Source organism: Nicotiana tomentosiformis, chromosome 5 (assembly GCF_000390325.3).
Source record: "Nicotiana tomentosiformis chromosome 5, ASM39032v3, whole genome shotgun sequence".
NCBI lineage: Eukaryota > Viridiplantae > Streptophyta > Magnoliopsida > Solanales > Solanaceae > Nicotiana > Nicotiana tomentosiformis.
This window is the reverse complement of record NC_090816.1, coordinates 125,828,036-125,843,711: the sequence shown is the minus strand read 5'-3', so window position 1 is coordinate 125,843,711 and position 15,676 is coordinate 125,828,036. Positions and strand designations below refer to the sequence as shown.

Below are 15,676 nucleotides of genomic sequence, written 5' to 3'. Positions count from 1 at the left end.
AATATTAAGTTGCTTCATCTCCGGAACCCGGAGGAAGACAAGCCTCTACGCCCCCAGGAGAAGTGGGTGGATTCGTCGACGGTTCAATATTTTGGCCTTCATCATTGTGGCCTTCAGTATTGTTGCCTTCTGTTTCTTCTCCAGTTCCCGAAAACTCAAAACCTGAACCAGAAGAATTGGTAGCATCAGTCTATTCCAGAAGACCCCTTTTAGCAGATAACTCCAGCTCACGGGCCTTAGCAATTTCGGCATCAAAGTCATTGACACTTGTTTTGGCCTCTCTCAAGGTTTTTCTTCTCATGATATACATAGCATATGTTTTTTCAACAATGAGGGAAGTCGCTCAGTGTTGAAGTTCTTCTTTGAGCTAGCCGACCTCAGCAGAGAGGTTGTCTCGCGCGAATCTCATGGATCGGAGACTGGCATCAAAATCACGTACAATGGAGCTATAAATTTTATTATGCTCTAAGGTTTTCTTATTTTTCTCTTCCAATTGGGCATGCTTCACCCCGGAAGCATCAAGCTCTTCAGCTTTGGAGTTTAAGGTTGCCTCCAAATTATTCAGTCTTATAGCGGAAGCAGCACTACGATCGGATGCAGCAAGAATAACATTATGGACTTCAACCTATTTGGCCTTAGTCTCTTCAAAATTGTGCCCTTAATAGGACAACCTCTTGGATAAGGATCACTACTTCTTACTCACTCTGCTGCAACTCAGCCTCCAATTCAGCAGCTTTAGCGGCTCGTGCTTCTAGTTCCGAGAGGCGAGTAACAGTTTGATTTTGCTCGACCAAAAGTTAGTCCCGCTCAAAGGTAAGCTCCTCCTTATCGCGAATCAGCCTTTTAAGTAAGGAAGTTGGCCTGCAAAACAAGAATGCAAATTCAAAATCTTGTCATAATACAAATAGATGAAACAATATAGAAAGTAAAAACTATACAGTCGTTGCGTTGTGCATGGCATTGTTCAACAAACACACTCCCGAGAGAGTTTGTATCTTTTCCCTATCTTTCTCTGAAGCCAGGGGATTCATATAGTTAGCAAGTTCCACCGGCCGGGACAATAGATTGCATCTGGTGGAAACTGAGAGGGTGGTGCTCCTCCTCCTTTGGGGATCTTCTGAGGGGGCAGCATAATTTTATCCTAGATTCCCATGAACTAGGGACTGGAGAAGAGGGACATCCTCATATCGAGCTGTTGCGACCGACAGAAATGATGAAGCAGTTGCTGGTGGCGAAGGCAGAATTGGAGAAAAGAAAGATGAAACTGATGGCGTTGAAGGATGAAAAGTGGTTGCGACAAGCGCAGTGTTGGTCGTTGGTTGCTCATCAACCGAAGACGGCAGGACCCAGTACTCAGCCTCACTGTACCGGGCATGTCGACTGGGATTCTGAAGAGGGAGTTGGTATTTTCCACCATGTCATACTCCCCCTAGAGTGCCGAGGCATCATCCTCAGTTAATGTAACTAACTCAACAGATTGAGAAGCATGTTGAGCTGAGGAAGGTCGTCGTCTTCTCTATAGAGAAGCCCCCTCCTCGTTGGCTTCTCCATCATCGTCAATCATCATGGTGTCAATGGCCGGCTCGGGCTAGGGGCTCATCGCCATAACTTCCGAAGATGATTCAGGAGTGACACTATTTACCTTTTATTCTTTTACCCGACCGCGGAAGAACGTCTTCTTTTTGGTTGCTTGTTCTCCGGTATGGGACTCTGAGAAGAAACACTTGCACCAGAAGTAGGCCCGGAGACACCTGTTTTCGTAAAAGCCTCCTACAACAACCTCGCCGCATCAGCAGAATTAGCCAAAACGTCCTACTCGGGGACGATAACTGAGCCCTGGGGTAGACCTGAATTCTACAGGAGAAGGGTTAAACAACTTTTTTATATGAAAGGTAAAAATACGATGAGTTCGACTTACCATGATTTTTGCCTTCCACCCATATCTAAGGGCCATCTCTTTCCACGTGCGGGTCTCGGGCGTAGTAACGTCCAAAATTTCTGGACCCACTGGTCCAAGCCTTCAACCTTAGGGCACTTACCGAGTCACTGAAATAAGCGAAAGAAGAAGGGTCAATAACAATATGGGACGATCTTTAACAGAAGTAAAGACAAATTGAAAACTTACGAGTGCGGTTCCATAATTCTAGAAAGGATGAGGCCATGGCCGGAATGATGTCACTGGTGGCGACTGCAACGAACTGTTCCATCCACCCACGGTCGTTGTCATCATCCATCCTGGACAACAGAGTATGGTGGCCACGCTTGCTCAAATTTATCATTCCCCCGCGGAAGATCTTGGGGGAATAAAGGTTTATCAATTGAGCTAGGGTTAGCTCCTCTCCTGTATCCTGGCACATACGCCGAAGACAAGTGACTGTCCTCCACACATAAGGACTTACTTGTACCAGACATACCTGGTAGAGGATGCAGAACTCCACGATGACAGAGTCAAGCTCTCCATTCAAAGAGAACGGCCCGAAAGTGAAGGGATACGTATAAAAATACGTAAAACCCTTCTTAGGTAAGGTTATCCACTCCGCTATGTTAGGAGCGATAATGTCTAAATCTTGACAATGGCACTCTTCCTTCACAACAAAAATACTGGAAGAACAGATGGAAGAAGGGTATACGTAACGGTCCACGTACGAGGGTGGGTGGAAGGATACTTTTCTTCAAAGTCTTTAGTTGTGACAAGACTCTTTGGGATGATGGAGCTCACCGAAGGAGGAGCAGAAGCATCAGCTTTACTTTTGTTCTTTGAAGAACTAGGGTTTCTAGAAGAAGAGGCCATTTTTTATCAGAAAGGAATGAAGGTTTTTTTTTCAAGAAGAAGGTTAAAGAACAAAATACGAGTTGAGTGAAGAGAGTTTGAGAAATTTTAGAGAATTATGAAGCATAAATGAAGAAGTTTGATACGTATAAGTAAAGGAATAGGCGGCTAAAATCGTGGCCATAATTACCTCGATAACCGGCAAAAGTGATGCTGAATCGTGGGATGACGTGTGTTCGGGGCATTAAATATGGAGAGGCGTCCGTCTAATCAATTGTCAGAAACTTTTTAGAGGGTGTCAGAGAATTTTCCGCCAAGAAAGGTATCTCTACCAACTTTCTGGTGGCACAAAGTTATGCCACCAGAAAGTAGGGGGACTATCTGTATGGGGTAAAATATATTCATATTTAATGATCGCATGAGAAAGCGACATGTGGAACTGAAGACAGAAGATAACCAAACCCGAAGGCAATGATCTCGCTTGTCATCGGAGAGAATGATACTCATAAAGACAAAATAAATGACGTCATCTGGTAGTATTCAATGAAAAATATTCTACAGCATTAAGTGCATGCTCCATTACAGAGAATATGGCATTCACTGCCCACCGTTACACATTCTTCAATTGCCCTCATAATTATCATTAAAGAGGAGCTTAATCCTAGGACCTTGTTCCCTAGGTGTAACTATAAATAGTGAGCTCTATCATCATTGTAAGGACACGAAATTTTCTAACAAGCATATACTATACTTCATCAAAAGTTCAAATAGCATTTTACTTTCTTGCTTATTTGCACTGTTCTTATTGCTCCCGGTAGCTCTGCGCTCGAAACTAAGATATCTGTCGGTTTATTCCAATTTTAAGGCTAAGTCTTATATTTCTGTCTAATTCATCTGTTATTTTTTGGATCAAATTAATTCACTTATCTATAAATCATGTATAAATTCAACTGTACCGTTTTACGGGTAAACATATATATTTACCAATTATATACGAACTAAGCTAAAATGAGGATCCTTTAATTGTGGCCTCTTTAATTGGTAATAACCGTACCCAAGCCTGTCATGTAACTCCCCCCCTCCCCATGTCTCTCAGCTACCCTCAATCTCATGCCTCAAATCACATATAGGGATGTTCTTCCATTTTCAAATCCTTCTGTTCAACACATAAGCCAGCCATTAGAATGACATGATGCATCTCTTTTAATTTGGATTGCACTTATCTGTTATAGTAGCTTAAAATACGTTGATAATGTAATTATTCTTTACTTTGTCACCTAACAAAGCTAAGAAATCTCAGCTCCTAGTAACTCAAGGAAGTTAAACAATATTGTCACTGTTGATATTTTCTACTTGTTGCATAGAAAGAAGATGAGAACAAATAAGATTGATAAACTCTTGCGTGTATGGAAGTTTTTGAGTTGCAGAAAGATGATCGAATATAACGGTATATATATCCAAGTAGCAGAAAAAGAGAAGAATAAAAAAGGTTTAGATTCTTGGAATGGCACAAAAAGACATGAAGCATATATTTAGATACTCAAACATACATATAACATACTATAAATAGTCATAGTTAGCTACACCCTTTGCTCATATTCATTGAGTTCATGCAAGAAACTGTATTAAAGCAAGAAATAAATCTCATTTAAGCAAAAAGTGTTAGTATGAAAATGGCAAGAGGAAGAGACACATTGGTACTTGGTAGAGTGATTGGAGATGTTTTGGATCCATTTACAAGATCTATTGACCTAAGAGTGGTTTACAACAGTAGAGAGGTTATTAATGGCTGTGACTTTAGGCCTTCTCAGGTTATTCACCAGCCTAGGATTGAGATTGGAGGGGCGGATGCTTGCAACTTTTACACTCTGGTAAATATCCTATATTCATTTTATATATCACTCTTTCCGTCTTTCTGTTTTTGTCTATTCGATGAAGAATAACATCTTTCTGTATTGAAACCACTATTACAATTGTTGTGACAGACTTTTCGTCGGAAAGCTTAGGTTTTCGACGGATTTCGAATGGACACGTGAGAATTGCGTCTTTCACTATGATTTTTTTTATTTTACCGTTAAAGCATGTTCTTATAGCCATAGAAATGTCATGACATGTTCTTGGAGGGGTAGATGTTTGCACCTTTAACACTCTAGTAAACATCCTATATTCATTTTATATATCACTCTTTTCGTTATTCTATTTTTATCTGTTCTACGAAGAATAACACCTTTCTATATTGAAACCCATATTAGAAATGTTTTTGACAGACTTTTCATCGGAAAGCTTAGGTTTTCGACGGATTTCGGATGAACACGTGAGATTTGTGTATTTCTATCTTTGATCTTTTTATTTTACCCTTAATAACATGTTCTTATAGCTATAGAAATACCATGACATGTTATTGGAGGGGCAGATGTTTGCAACTTTTACACTCTGGTAATCCTATATTCATTTTATATATCACTCTTTTCGTCTTCAGTTTTTATCTGTTCTACGAAGAATAACACCTTTCTATATTGAAATCATTACTAAAAATGTTTCCAACGGACTTTTCATCGAAAAGCATAGATTTCTATGGATTTCAGACGGGAACATGAGATTTGTGTCTTTCTATAGGTGATCTCTTCATTTTACCCTTAATAACATTTATTTATAACCACAGAAATATCATGACTGTTTAAGAGCACGGGTTCTTATGATACTTTTGGTATGTACAAAAAGTTATTTAATTCCTTCATTCTTAAACTATTGTGTCCAGTCAAATTACATCATACAAAATAAAACAAAGGCCAGCCATATATACCATTATTTCTTGTTCCTTTGCACTAGTTGTACACAATCAAGTGTATAATCTAGGGTTTCATGATTTTTCATGTAGTTTTCTTATTCTGGAAATAATTATCAAGACATGTTTGGAATTTCGCTTGTTTTTTAAGGTTATGGTGGATCCTGATGCTCCGACCCCAACCAACCCAAACATGAGAGAGTATTTGCACTGGTCAGTATATAGTTTGTCGATTTAATTTATATATACTGACAATATAATTAATTTTTACACCATTAATACTAAAATGTTCGTTTTACTGTTCTTTCTTCTTATGCTTTCTGGAAAGTGAGAGGTGGTTTTGAGTTTGAGGTCTAGGCGTTGGGGTGTATTAAAGGAGGTTCACTTGAATTTGTTTCGCCAGAAAATTATATTATATTAATACACTAAAACAAATTTATTTAATACATACACAAATTGTTCGATCTCATATAAATAAGCTCTTAATTTAATAAAAAAGTGGCATAAGAATATAATCACTTTAGACTGCATGTTCAAATCTTAAGTATTGCATTCTTGTACTTTAAAGAATTGTTTGGTTCGGAAACAAGTTATCCTATGATTAATTATTTCGGGATTAGTTATTCCGGAATTAGTTATCCCACCCTCCCATGGGGATAAAAAAATACTATAATTTCGGGATAATTAATTCCGGGATTAGTTATATCACGATTTTATCTCAACCAAACTTGGGATAAACTTATCTCAAATTTAATCCCAAAATTAATTATCCCTTATCTCTGTCCCAAATGAGCCCTTAAGTTCCTTCACTGTTATTCCTCAAAGTTCAAAGAAGCATGATTCTCGTACCAGTGATAATAAGAATTTCCAATATATCGGATTTCTCTGATAGCTTTATACCACTCTAATTTTGCCCACTAAAACGGGGTATCATGACATTCAATAAAAATTTATCACTGTTCAAAGATTGGTGCGGAGGTCTATGCTAATATCTGGCTATTTTTTTAAAATATTTGCAAGTATATATGGAGTTTTTGCCGAAGTTTTTGGGTGCTGGTAACCCCTTAAGTCATCATATGCGTCCCCCTCTGCATCCGATAGCGGTAAAAGGATATAAAATTATATATTTTTTATATATACATAAATGTATTCTCTCTCTCTCTCTATATATATATATATATATATATATATATATATATATATATATATATATATATATACTTTTCGGCTATTATTTTTAAAGCAGATATACAATGTCATTTTTCCAAAAATGAAAGAGTTCTTATCTTTTTGAATTAATTTAAATCCTAATTTCTCGTGATTTTCACCTACTTTTTAACACACTTCAACATTTCTATCATTGTAATCTACATATGGCAATTTTCAGTAGCTCTCGCATATATTCACTTCAATCCGATCTTTCTGGATTGAGTATCTTGGAAAGAATAGAAATCATACTTCTGAACAGATTGGGTTCTTTAAATTTTGCCAAAAGAGAACCTTTGATTTATTCGTCAACTATTTAACAAATTCCGATTGTTTAGACTATATGAGAACTGCGGGGAAAAAAAAGATTTAAACGGGAGCTTGAACAGCGCAACTAAATTTCAAAATTAGCGTAACTATATAAATTTGTCCGGCTATTTATGTAACTAGCTGATATGTGTATAATATAAGTATTATTCATGTATAATATATGTATAACTATATATAATCAGTGCATAATCTATGTATATCGGCTAGGAAAAACAAACAATAAATTTGTCCGGCTATTTATGTAACAAGTCAAGAAAAGTCTATGGAATACAAATGCTAGAAATAAAACTTATACTCACTTTTGTTTCATAAAATATGGTCGAAAAATATCATATTCTTTTACAGATAATTTAAGAATATCATATTGCAAAAAAAAAAAAAACATTTTTGGAATTACCCAATTTCAACAAGTGCGCTGATTCTTTGCTAGGTTGGTCACTGATATCCCAGCAACTACAGGAGTAAACTTCGGTAAGTCTCTGTCCTTCATTCTAATCACGTACGATTTTTATTACTCTTATATTTCATCATTCTTTTCGAAACGAGGAAATAGTATTTTTTTTTCCTTTAGGGTTATAAGTAGACAAAGACAACGTAAAATTGAGAGTTAAAAGTAGCCATAAGTTATGTTGCGTGGATTCTCAAAAAAATTGTTGCATTCGTATTGGATCCTTAAAAAATATATTACTTTTAGAGGATCCGCTATATAATAGCGAAATCAGAAATTTCAGTAAGGGTGTTCAAGATTTAATATATATGTATAAAAAGTAAATTTTGATTTATATATACATTATAATTTTTTATATGAACAATATAAATTTTCGATGAAGAGTGTTCAACTGACCACCCTTCAGTGTATGTGGCACCGCCACTGCCGACACACATCAGACATAATTTTTGAAAAATCCGAGGAGTAGACATGATTTTTAATTTATGTTTTGTTTATTTGATTGTTTATTGGGTTAATTTATAGGCAATGAAGTGGTATCCTATGAGAGCCCAAGGCCTACAATAGGAATACATCGGTTTGTTTTCGTGCTATTTCTGCAATTACGTCGAGAAAATAATGTCTATGCTCCTCAAAGTCGTCAGAATTTCAACACAAGAGATTTTGCACAGCTTCATAATCTTGGCTTACCTGTTGCTGCTGTTTACTTTAATGGCCAAAGGGAAAATGGCACTGGTGGCCGTCGACTATAATATGCATCTGTTTAATATATATGTATAAATAATTTATCTAAAACCCGGCAAATTGTCTTTTCTAGGATCAGAAACTCATGAACTCAAAATCCTAGCTCTCCCTTTTGGCAATGTATGACATTATATCCAAGAAATAAAATAAGTTAATATACTCGTTGGGAAAATACGTGCACTTTGGTATTTTTTATGGATTATCATTTCAAGTATTACTCTCGTTGGAGCAGTGACATAGCCAGGAATTCCCTCAAGGAATTCAAATCTTAAACAGGTCAATAATTTTTTCATCAATGAATCGTATAACAAAATATTACTACACAACATTTAGCTTAAAAAAAACTTTTAATAGAACTATAATTTTATAAATCATATCAAAAAAATAAAAATAAAAAAAGACATCATCAAAAATTTTACTAATAAAAGTAAGCATAAAACTAAAGAAAAGAGAGAGTCGAGAGAATTTGCAGTTTGTAAAGAGCTTTTGTTGAAGAATTTTTTGTAGAGCTTGACTTTTAAATTATAAAATTTATTTAAGAAATAATTTTTTAGTTAAAAAGTACTTTTTAAATTAGTTATTTATTTCTACACAAATTTTAAATTTTAAGAGTTTTTTTATTAGAAAAAATTTTAGATTGAAAAAGAATCAAATTGGCCACACATGGTGGTCTACGTTTAATTTTGGCAAATAAAATAGGCAGAAATTTGAACTCGTGAACAATACGTCATTTGAACACCCTGAACCGCTACCGCTGGATTATCACTCTCAACTATATGAAGGGTGTTCAAATATAATATATAACCATATAAAATAGTATTTAATTTATATACACATTATAATTTTTCAACGAAATCAATGGAGTGTGTTCAACCACCCTTGTAATGGGGTAGCTACGCCATTGTGTTGACTTCTTATGTATAAATATGAATCAAACACTAATAAATATTTCTCTATAGGAAAAGTCAAAAAGTACCTATGTAACACATCATCCACAAGTATGCACGCCAAGATCTTTATATATATTATTATATAAACAACCATATATCAAATTCCGTCATTTATTACAATAAACCCTTCCCAAAAAAAAAAAATTTGTGCAAATCATCCTTTATAATAATAATAATTTTAGAAGCACCATACAAATAATTTTCAACATTCATCATGTTTACAACATATATATATAAGAATCTTTCATTTTTTTTTAAAAAAAAGTATTATCTTAAGCCAACAAAAACTTATTAAAATAGGATTCAAATTTCTCCATCTGTTTGATAGGAAGAGCAACCAAAATATTGACCCCATCATTGCTGCTGCTTGTAATACCATCATCAATATTAGGGAACAACAAAATAATATCTTTTCTATGGCTAACCACTGGACAACTATACTTAGGTTTTCCCCAAGGGTATTCCACTTCAGAAAACCCTAATCTCCACCAAGAAGAAATTAAAAATTCTCCATTTGGAAATCCCTTATAAAATTCTCCCCAATCTATTGCACTTCTAGCATATTCATCAGTCATTCTCATAGCCCCTTTTGATACCATAGCCACAATTTTACAAAATGGCCATTCTTCGAGCTCGTGACACGTGGCGGAAGCATAGGAAGTCAAAACAGCATTTCCAGTGTATGATTTTGGTAATGGTGGATTTAGCCTTGGCCTTATATCAACAGCAAATAAAACAGTGGAAATTCTCTCTGAATTGTTCTCAACATCAAAAGATAATGCCTTGCATTTCCATACATAAGCAGTTACCACATTAAAACTTGTAACTTTTGCATGAGGGGCATTTTCGTCTTTTGCCTTGTCCTTCAATGAACTAATGTCACTTGAATTAAGCTTAAATATTTTGAACACAAGCTCTTCTTCTAGGGTTTCAAATACTGTAGGATTTAGTTCTTCACCTATAGGGACTTCCAATTTGAGTAATTCAGGATGTGGGAAATCGACACGTGGTGGTGATCGAGCGGCTAAAAGAGAACGATCATTGCATGGGACAATAGCTAAGGGCTTGTCATCACCAAATGCTTGAGAAGCTAAGTTTTGTAAGAAAATCTTGTAGCTTGTTCCATCAAAGGTTATGTGATTTGTTGATGTGCCCATTGCAAAACCACCACACTTAAATGATGTCACCTAAAAGAGGTAAAAACAATTAAAAAATTTACCTAAACAGCTCATCCAATATATATATATAAATGTGTTCAATCATGTATAATTTATGTATACTGTCTAAGAAAATAAATTATAATTTTGGCCGATTATTTGTATAAAAATTCTAAAAAAATAAATGGTTATATCTGTCGCATGACCAAATCTTGTGGCTTTGGAGAAGAAATATGGTTCTCAAACCCATTTATGATCATTTAATGTGGCTTGACAATGATATGTAATTTAGCATGCACATGGAATTTAATGCCAATGTGTCTCAATAATAAATTATGGATCTTAATCTTCTAAGATCAATATTAATCTTGTGTTTATTGTCTTTTGAAAAGCTAGGAGAGCTGCGTAATAGGCGAAGGCTTAACCTTAAAAGTATATATGACCCCAAATTTGTCTATGAAAAAGTAAAATGGGGGATACCAAGTGAAAAAATTTTGTTCTTATCCTTTTTAACTAATGAATAAAAACAAAAGAGTAACAATTTCACATTGTTAGGTGTTGAAAATGATTGGTCATATAGATAAATTTAGTATAAGTATATTTTCTTAAATTTTTTAATTTTTATCATATGTATATATAATTCGATTTGAAAATAATGAGTTGAATTAAACTATAAAATCCATCTTAAATTCACCTTTGTTGTTAATTAACATCAAAGATGAGACAAGATGTGAAAGAACATCATTTACTTATCCTGATATAGGAGGCCGCCCAAAACATTGGCATTATTTGTATCATTGAGTAGTTGGCATTTGGTAAAAACTCGAAGAGAATTAATTAATGACTGCTCTGCGCTTCTATTCTAGCTAGGTCCAATATTACAATAATTAAAGCTACTCATTTAATGTTACCTTTAATGGAAATAAAATACATTTCTTAAAAAGGCCAATTTTTAATTCTTACCTTCTTCTCTTTTCTTTTGGGAGAGAAAAGAAGAGCTCTTTCACAATGCGACGAACATTATATTTTTTTAAAAAAATTATTATTAGCAAAAACATTTCAAGTGAGAGAAATATTCAGATGAGAATTTGACAATTATAAGATTAGTCTTTAAAAAAAAGGAGGAAGTCACAAGAAATAGAGACAAACAAATATTTTGGGACCAAAATTAATAGTGGCAAACTTGTGGGTGGATAAGTGACTTTCTATAAGCGAACTATTGATAGATCTCTTAAGATTTCCTATAATTACTAAAGCCACATATAGGCGATTTATTTTAAATGAATTGTCCATGAAACTTTATTAAATTTCTATATATGGTTATGCAAGCAACTTATACCCTGACCATATCAATAATAATTAGGAAACAATTGAAATAGAAACGACTTTATGTTACAATGTACTGACAGTATAATAAATAACTCTCAACGTATTAAGCATGATTTAAGAACCTAAAAGATAAACTAATAACCTATATAATCTGTTAAAATTATATTGATAGTATAAAAAAATTTATGTCGTCACTACATAAATCATTGATAAAGAATGAAACTGTTCGGAGTACGAAAAACAAACATACAAGTTTTCGGTCTAAATCTAGACATCATTTTATAATGTTTTAAAAATAAATTAAATTTACATAATTAGAAGCTTGATTAAACTACAACAAAATCACAACTTTCTAATTTATATAATTAAAAGTAATAAATTGTATACGAGAAAGTTGTGATCAAGACAAAAGTTGTTTGACTCCGAAAATAATAACAGTATCATATAAACTGGAACAGAGAGCGCAGTACCTAAAGGACATGTTTCATACCTGGATAATGCAAAGTGGTTTATCATCTTTTTCCAAGAGATCAATACTCTGAGTTATAAGTTGTCTAAATCCAGGATTAGGATAAACCAAATCACCAATTTCTTTTAATGTTAATTCACTTGAAGCTACAACAAATACAGCCCCTTCTGCATTACAATCTATTTCCAACCTTCCAATTTGGTGATTCATCTTAAGCCTCCCAGCCAAAAAATCATATGGAACTAGTACTTTCGATAACGCGTTTCGGAGTTTTTCTTTCACAATTTCTGGTGGAAATTCAGAATTGGCAGGAAAAAAATGCAACGTTTGGACATCAAAATTGAGGACTTGATCAATATTTGATAAAAACATAGGTTTTTTCTGAGTTTCTTCTGAAGGAAAAACTAAGCTTGTGTCTTGAATTGTGACCTTAAGTTCTTGAATAGTTGATTCGTGGGGTTGATAAAGAGTTCCCATATTGAATATAGTGATATAATTTTTTGTGTTTCTTGTGTGTGGTGTGTTTTGTTTTGGTAGCTTAGAGTTGTATGTATTTATAGTACTAAAATTATGTAAAGTGAAAGGGGAAAGGAAGTGATTTTGGTGATATTTTTCAGTCACATGGTTGTACATGTTTTAGGTAAGAACAAGATATATAGAAAAAAAGCTGGATGTGTGACATTTGTAAGAAGTTTACTGGTTTAAATCTAATAATAGTTACATTTATGTGATTTCAGTATCAGTACAGCTTGTCTTTAATATCTTCTCGAGGATGTCATATACTACTGGCAATTGCCTAGAGTTTTAAAGGTAGAAAAATTAATTGAAATAGTCGCTCATCCAACTAATTAAATTAAAAATAGTCGGTGGAGATATAATATATGCTTAATTTATGAATTATATGTGTATAATCTATGTATATGACTAAAAAAAGTAAATAATGAATTTGGTCGGTTATTTGTATAAAGATCGATTTCTTATCGGACTCGAGCAGCTAGTAAAAAGTCAGGAAAGATACGCAATTGGACGCTCGGCCAAAAATATTAACAACTCTTAATCGGTATACATAAACTATATATATCGACTATTTTTAGGGCAAACAATTATTTAGATTAATTTCTCTAAGACGTCCGATATCTCATACACTATTCACTTGAAGCTCTTTTTTTCCCCTTTTTCTCCTTACCTTATGCATCTTTAAATCTATAGTCATTATCCTTATCGTATTATTATTCTTGTATTGTTAATTGATCCACTATGAGATTTGCATCTAAATGATTACTTGATTATTGAACAATATTCTGTTCTCCTATATGATATGTTGGTTATTGATACGGTTTATTTTGGCCATTAATTTATCGCAATCCTTCTCATTTATTCGGATATCGGGTTATTGTTGTTGAATTAAAGGTCAAAAGCATAGAAGCATTAAGGCAGAAAAAAACATAGATAGGTTAAGAAATTTCTGTTAAAAAATCTTGTTAGTCACTCAAGAACCTATGACACTAACCTGCCACTTTAAACAAGAAAACTTATACTACATATACTCTTCACTAAATTTTGTTGTTTGGAGTATTTACACAAATAGCCAGCATGATTCATCGTTTACTTTTTCTAGACGGTATAAATATAATATATATTGATTATATATGATTATATACATTTCATACATGAATTATACGTATAATATATATCATCAAACTATTTTTAGTTTAAGTGATTGAGTGTGCAACTATTTATGTTAACTTTTCTCCTTTTTTTAATTTATAAACTTGAAATATCATTCTTGCTTTAAAACTATTTTACCAACTGTAGTAAGAATTTAGATGTATGAAAACAAATCATTTCTTAAGTATAGACTCTTTACCTACTTTTAGCAACTATACTAATTAAGAATAATACTGAGTTTGCTTTAAATATAAAAGGTCTTCAACTTTCTGAAAATACTTTTGTAAATAAAGGAGAAAGGTGCTAACGTGATAAGAATTCAGCCTAATTTTGTAGCCTTTTCTTTTAGCAAGTTGATTCCAACAAAACAAAGGTCATGAGAACTCCATGACGTACCCTTTCTACTTTACAATTAATAACTCGGCAATAACATTTAAGAATCGGTTGAGTTGTTAGATTGATGGAAATGATTGTGTATTTAACAGCTAGAAAAGTTAGTTGGAATAATGTTACTATTAAGAGTAACTATGATACAAAACCCATGATTGACAGAAATAAAAACTTAAATTAATGTTATGTATACTTATAATGTCAATAAAATTTGTAGTGGAGCGCAGCTAGATTATTAGCCACGAGTTCGGCCGAATCTAGTAGTTTTTAAATCGTGTATTTGTATTAGAAAATCTATTAAATATATTTGTGAATCCAATAACGTAACCATGAGAGGTTATGGGCTCAGAAGCAAAGCTCAGAATCAATAAACTTCAAATCATTGCTCAACTTTTATCGATTCGTTTACTTTAACCTATTTATCTTTCCTTTCGTTAATCTCTTCGTAGATTTTTTTTATAAAAAAAAAAAAGACAGTCAGATGCACTAAGCTCCCGTTATGCGTGGGGTCCGCGGAAGGGTCAGATCACAAGGGTCTATTGTACGCAGTCTTACCTTGAATTTCTGCAAGAGACTGTTTCTACTGTTCGAACAAGTGACCTCCTGATCACATGGCGACAACTTTAATTACAAGTTCTCTTAGTATGTACTACGTACTACTATATTATTCCTCATCATGATAAGTCACAAAGCATTGCAATTAAGATTTGAAGAAAAGTTGGTGATTAGAAAATTGCTATTTCAACCAACTTCTCTAAATCTAAGGTTGTCCTAACATTAATGTTATTATAGAAAGGGGCCCTCTTCTGTTGTATTAGTCAATGGCTAGTTTGACATTTGAAATTATCAAAAAAAATTCCTTAACAATTTCCCTTTTAAGAAAATTTGGAGAAGTTGATCCCCTCGATAGAAGATATGAAACTGATTAATGATCAAACTATGTATCTGTAGTTTCTTTAATTGAGACAATTAAAACTAAAGTTTAATGCCCCTATATAATGCCGTCCCTATATAACAGGTCGGTTTTCTATTCGTTGGTAGGTAATTAGTTTTAGAATTATCGAACTTAAGCAATTAAGTGACTAAGTTCTTCTCCAATCATTTTATTAGAGACATCAGTCTTATTAGTTAATCCTCCATTCATTCTGGTCTAATAGATTGTTTGGCCAAACTTCAAATCAACTTATTTGGAGAAGTATATTTTTAAACAGTGCTTTTCAAAAAAGTACTCTCGGTGAAAAGTAATTTGTGTTTGGTTAATTAATTTGAAAAGTATTTTCTTAAATTATGTTTTTCAAAAAAGAAATTATTTTGGGGAGAAGCTACTTTTCTTTGTTTCTCAAAAAATATTTCTGCTTCTACCGAAAAAAAACTTTTTTTTCTTCTTGTAAAAGTTTGGCCAAACACCTCAACTTTAAAAAATGTATTTC

The 15,676-nt window shown here is 33.6% G+C and overlaps 2 protein-coding genes across 2 annotated transcripts; one reads left to right on the top strand and one right to left on the bottom strand.

Moving 5' to 3' along the window:
- Positions 1 to 4,365: 4,365 nt before the first annotated feature.
- On the top strand, positions 4,366 to 8,455 carry LOC104112494 (protein VERNALIZATION 3). The gene is made up of 4 exons (XM_009622429.4): positions 4,366 to 4,641; positions 5,707 to 5,768; positions 7,522 to 7,562; positions 8,065 to 8,455. The coding sequence occupies exons 1-4, from the start codon at positions 4,438 to 4,440 to the stop codon at positions 8,289 to 8,291; spliced, it is 534 nt and encodes a 177-aa protein (XP_009620724.1). The 5' UTR covers positions 4,366 to 4,437; the 3' UTR covers positions 8,292 to 8,455.
- An 829-nt stretch (positions 8,456 to 9,284) lies between these two features.
- On the bottom strand, positions 9,285 to 12,733 carry LOC104112495 (acyltransferase GLAUCE). The gene is made up of 2 exons (XM_009622430.4): positions 12,210 to 12,733; positions 9,285 to 10,420 (listed from the first exon to the last, which is right to left on the bottom strand). The coding sequence occupies exons 1-2, from the start codon at positions 12,663 to 12,665 to the stop codon at positions 9,506 to 9,508; spliced, it is 1,371 nt and encodes a 456-aa protein (XP_009620725.1). The 5' UTR covers positions 12,666 to 12,733; the 3' UTR covers positions 9,285 to 9,505.
- Between the last annotated feature and the right edge of the window lie 2,943 nt (positions 12,734 to 15,676).

Excerpts from the sequence above, each read along its gene's own strand:
- LOC104112494 (XM_009622429.4), top strand. The coding sequence starts at position 4,438 with ATGAAAATGGCAAGAGGAAGAGACACATTGGTACTTGGTAGAGTGATT. Across the intron at positions 4,642-5,706 it reads CTTGCAACTTTTACACTCTG|GTTATGGTGGATCCTGATGC; the intron begins GTAAATATCCTA and ends TTGTTTTTTAAG. Across the intron at positions 5,769-7,521 it reads ATGAGAGAGTATTTGCACTG|GTTGGTCACTGATATCCCAG; the intron begins GTCAGTATATAG and ends ATTCTTTGCTAG.
- LOC104112495 (XM_009622430.4), bottom strand. The coding sequence starts at position 12,665 with ATGGGAACTCTTTATCAACCCCACGAATCAACTATTCAAGAACTTAAG. Across the intron at positions 10,421-12,209 it reads AACCACTTTGCATTATCCAG|GTGACATCATTTAAGTGTGG; the intron begins GTATGAAACATG and ends TACCTCTTTTAG.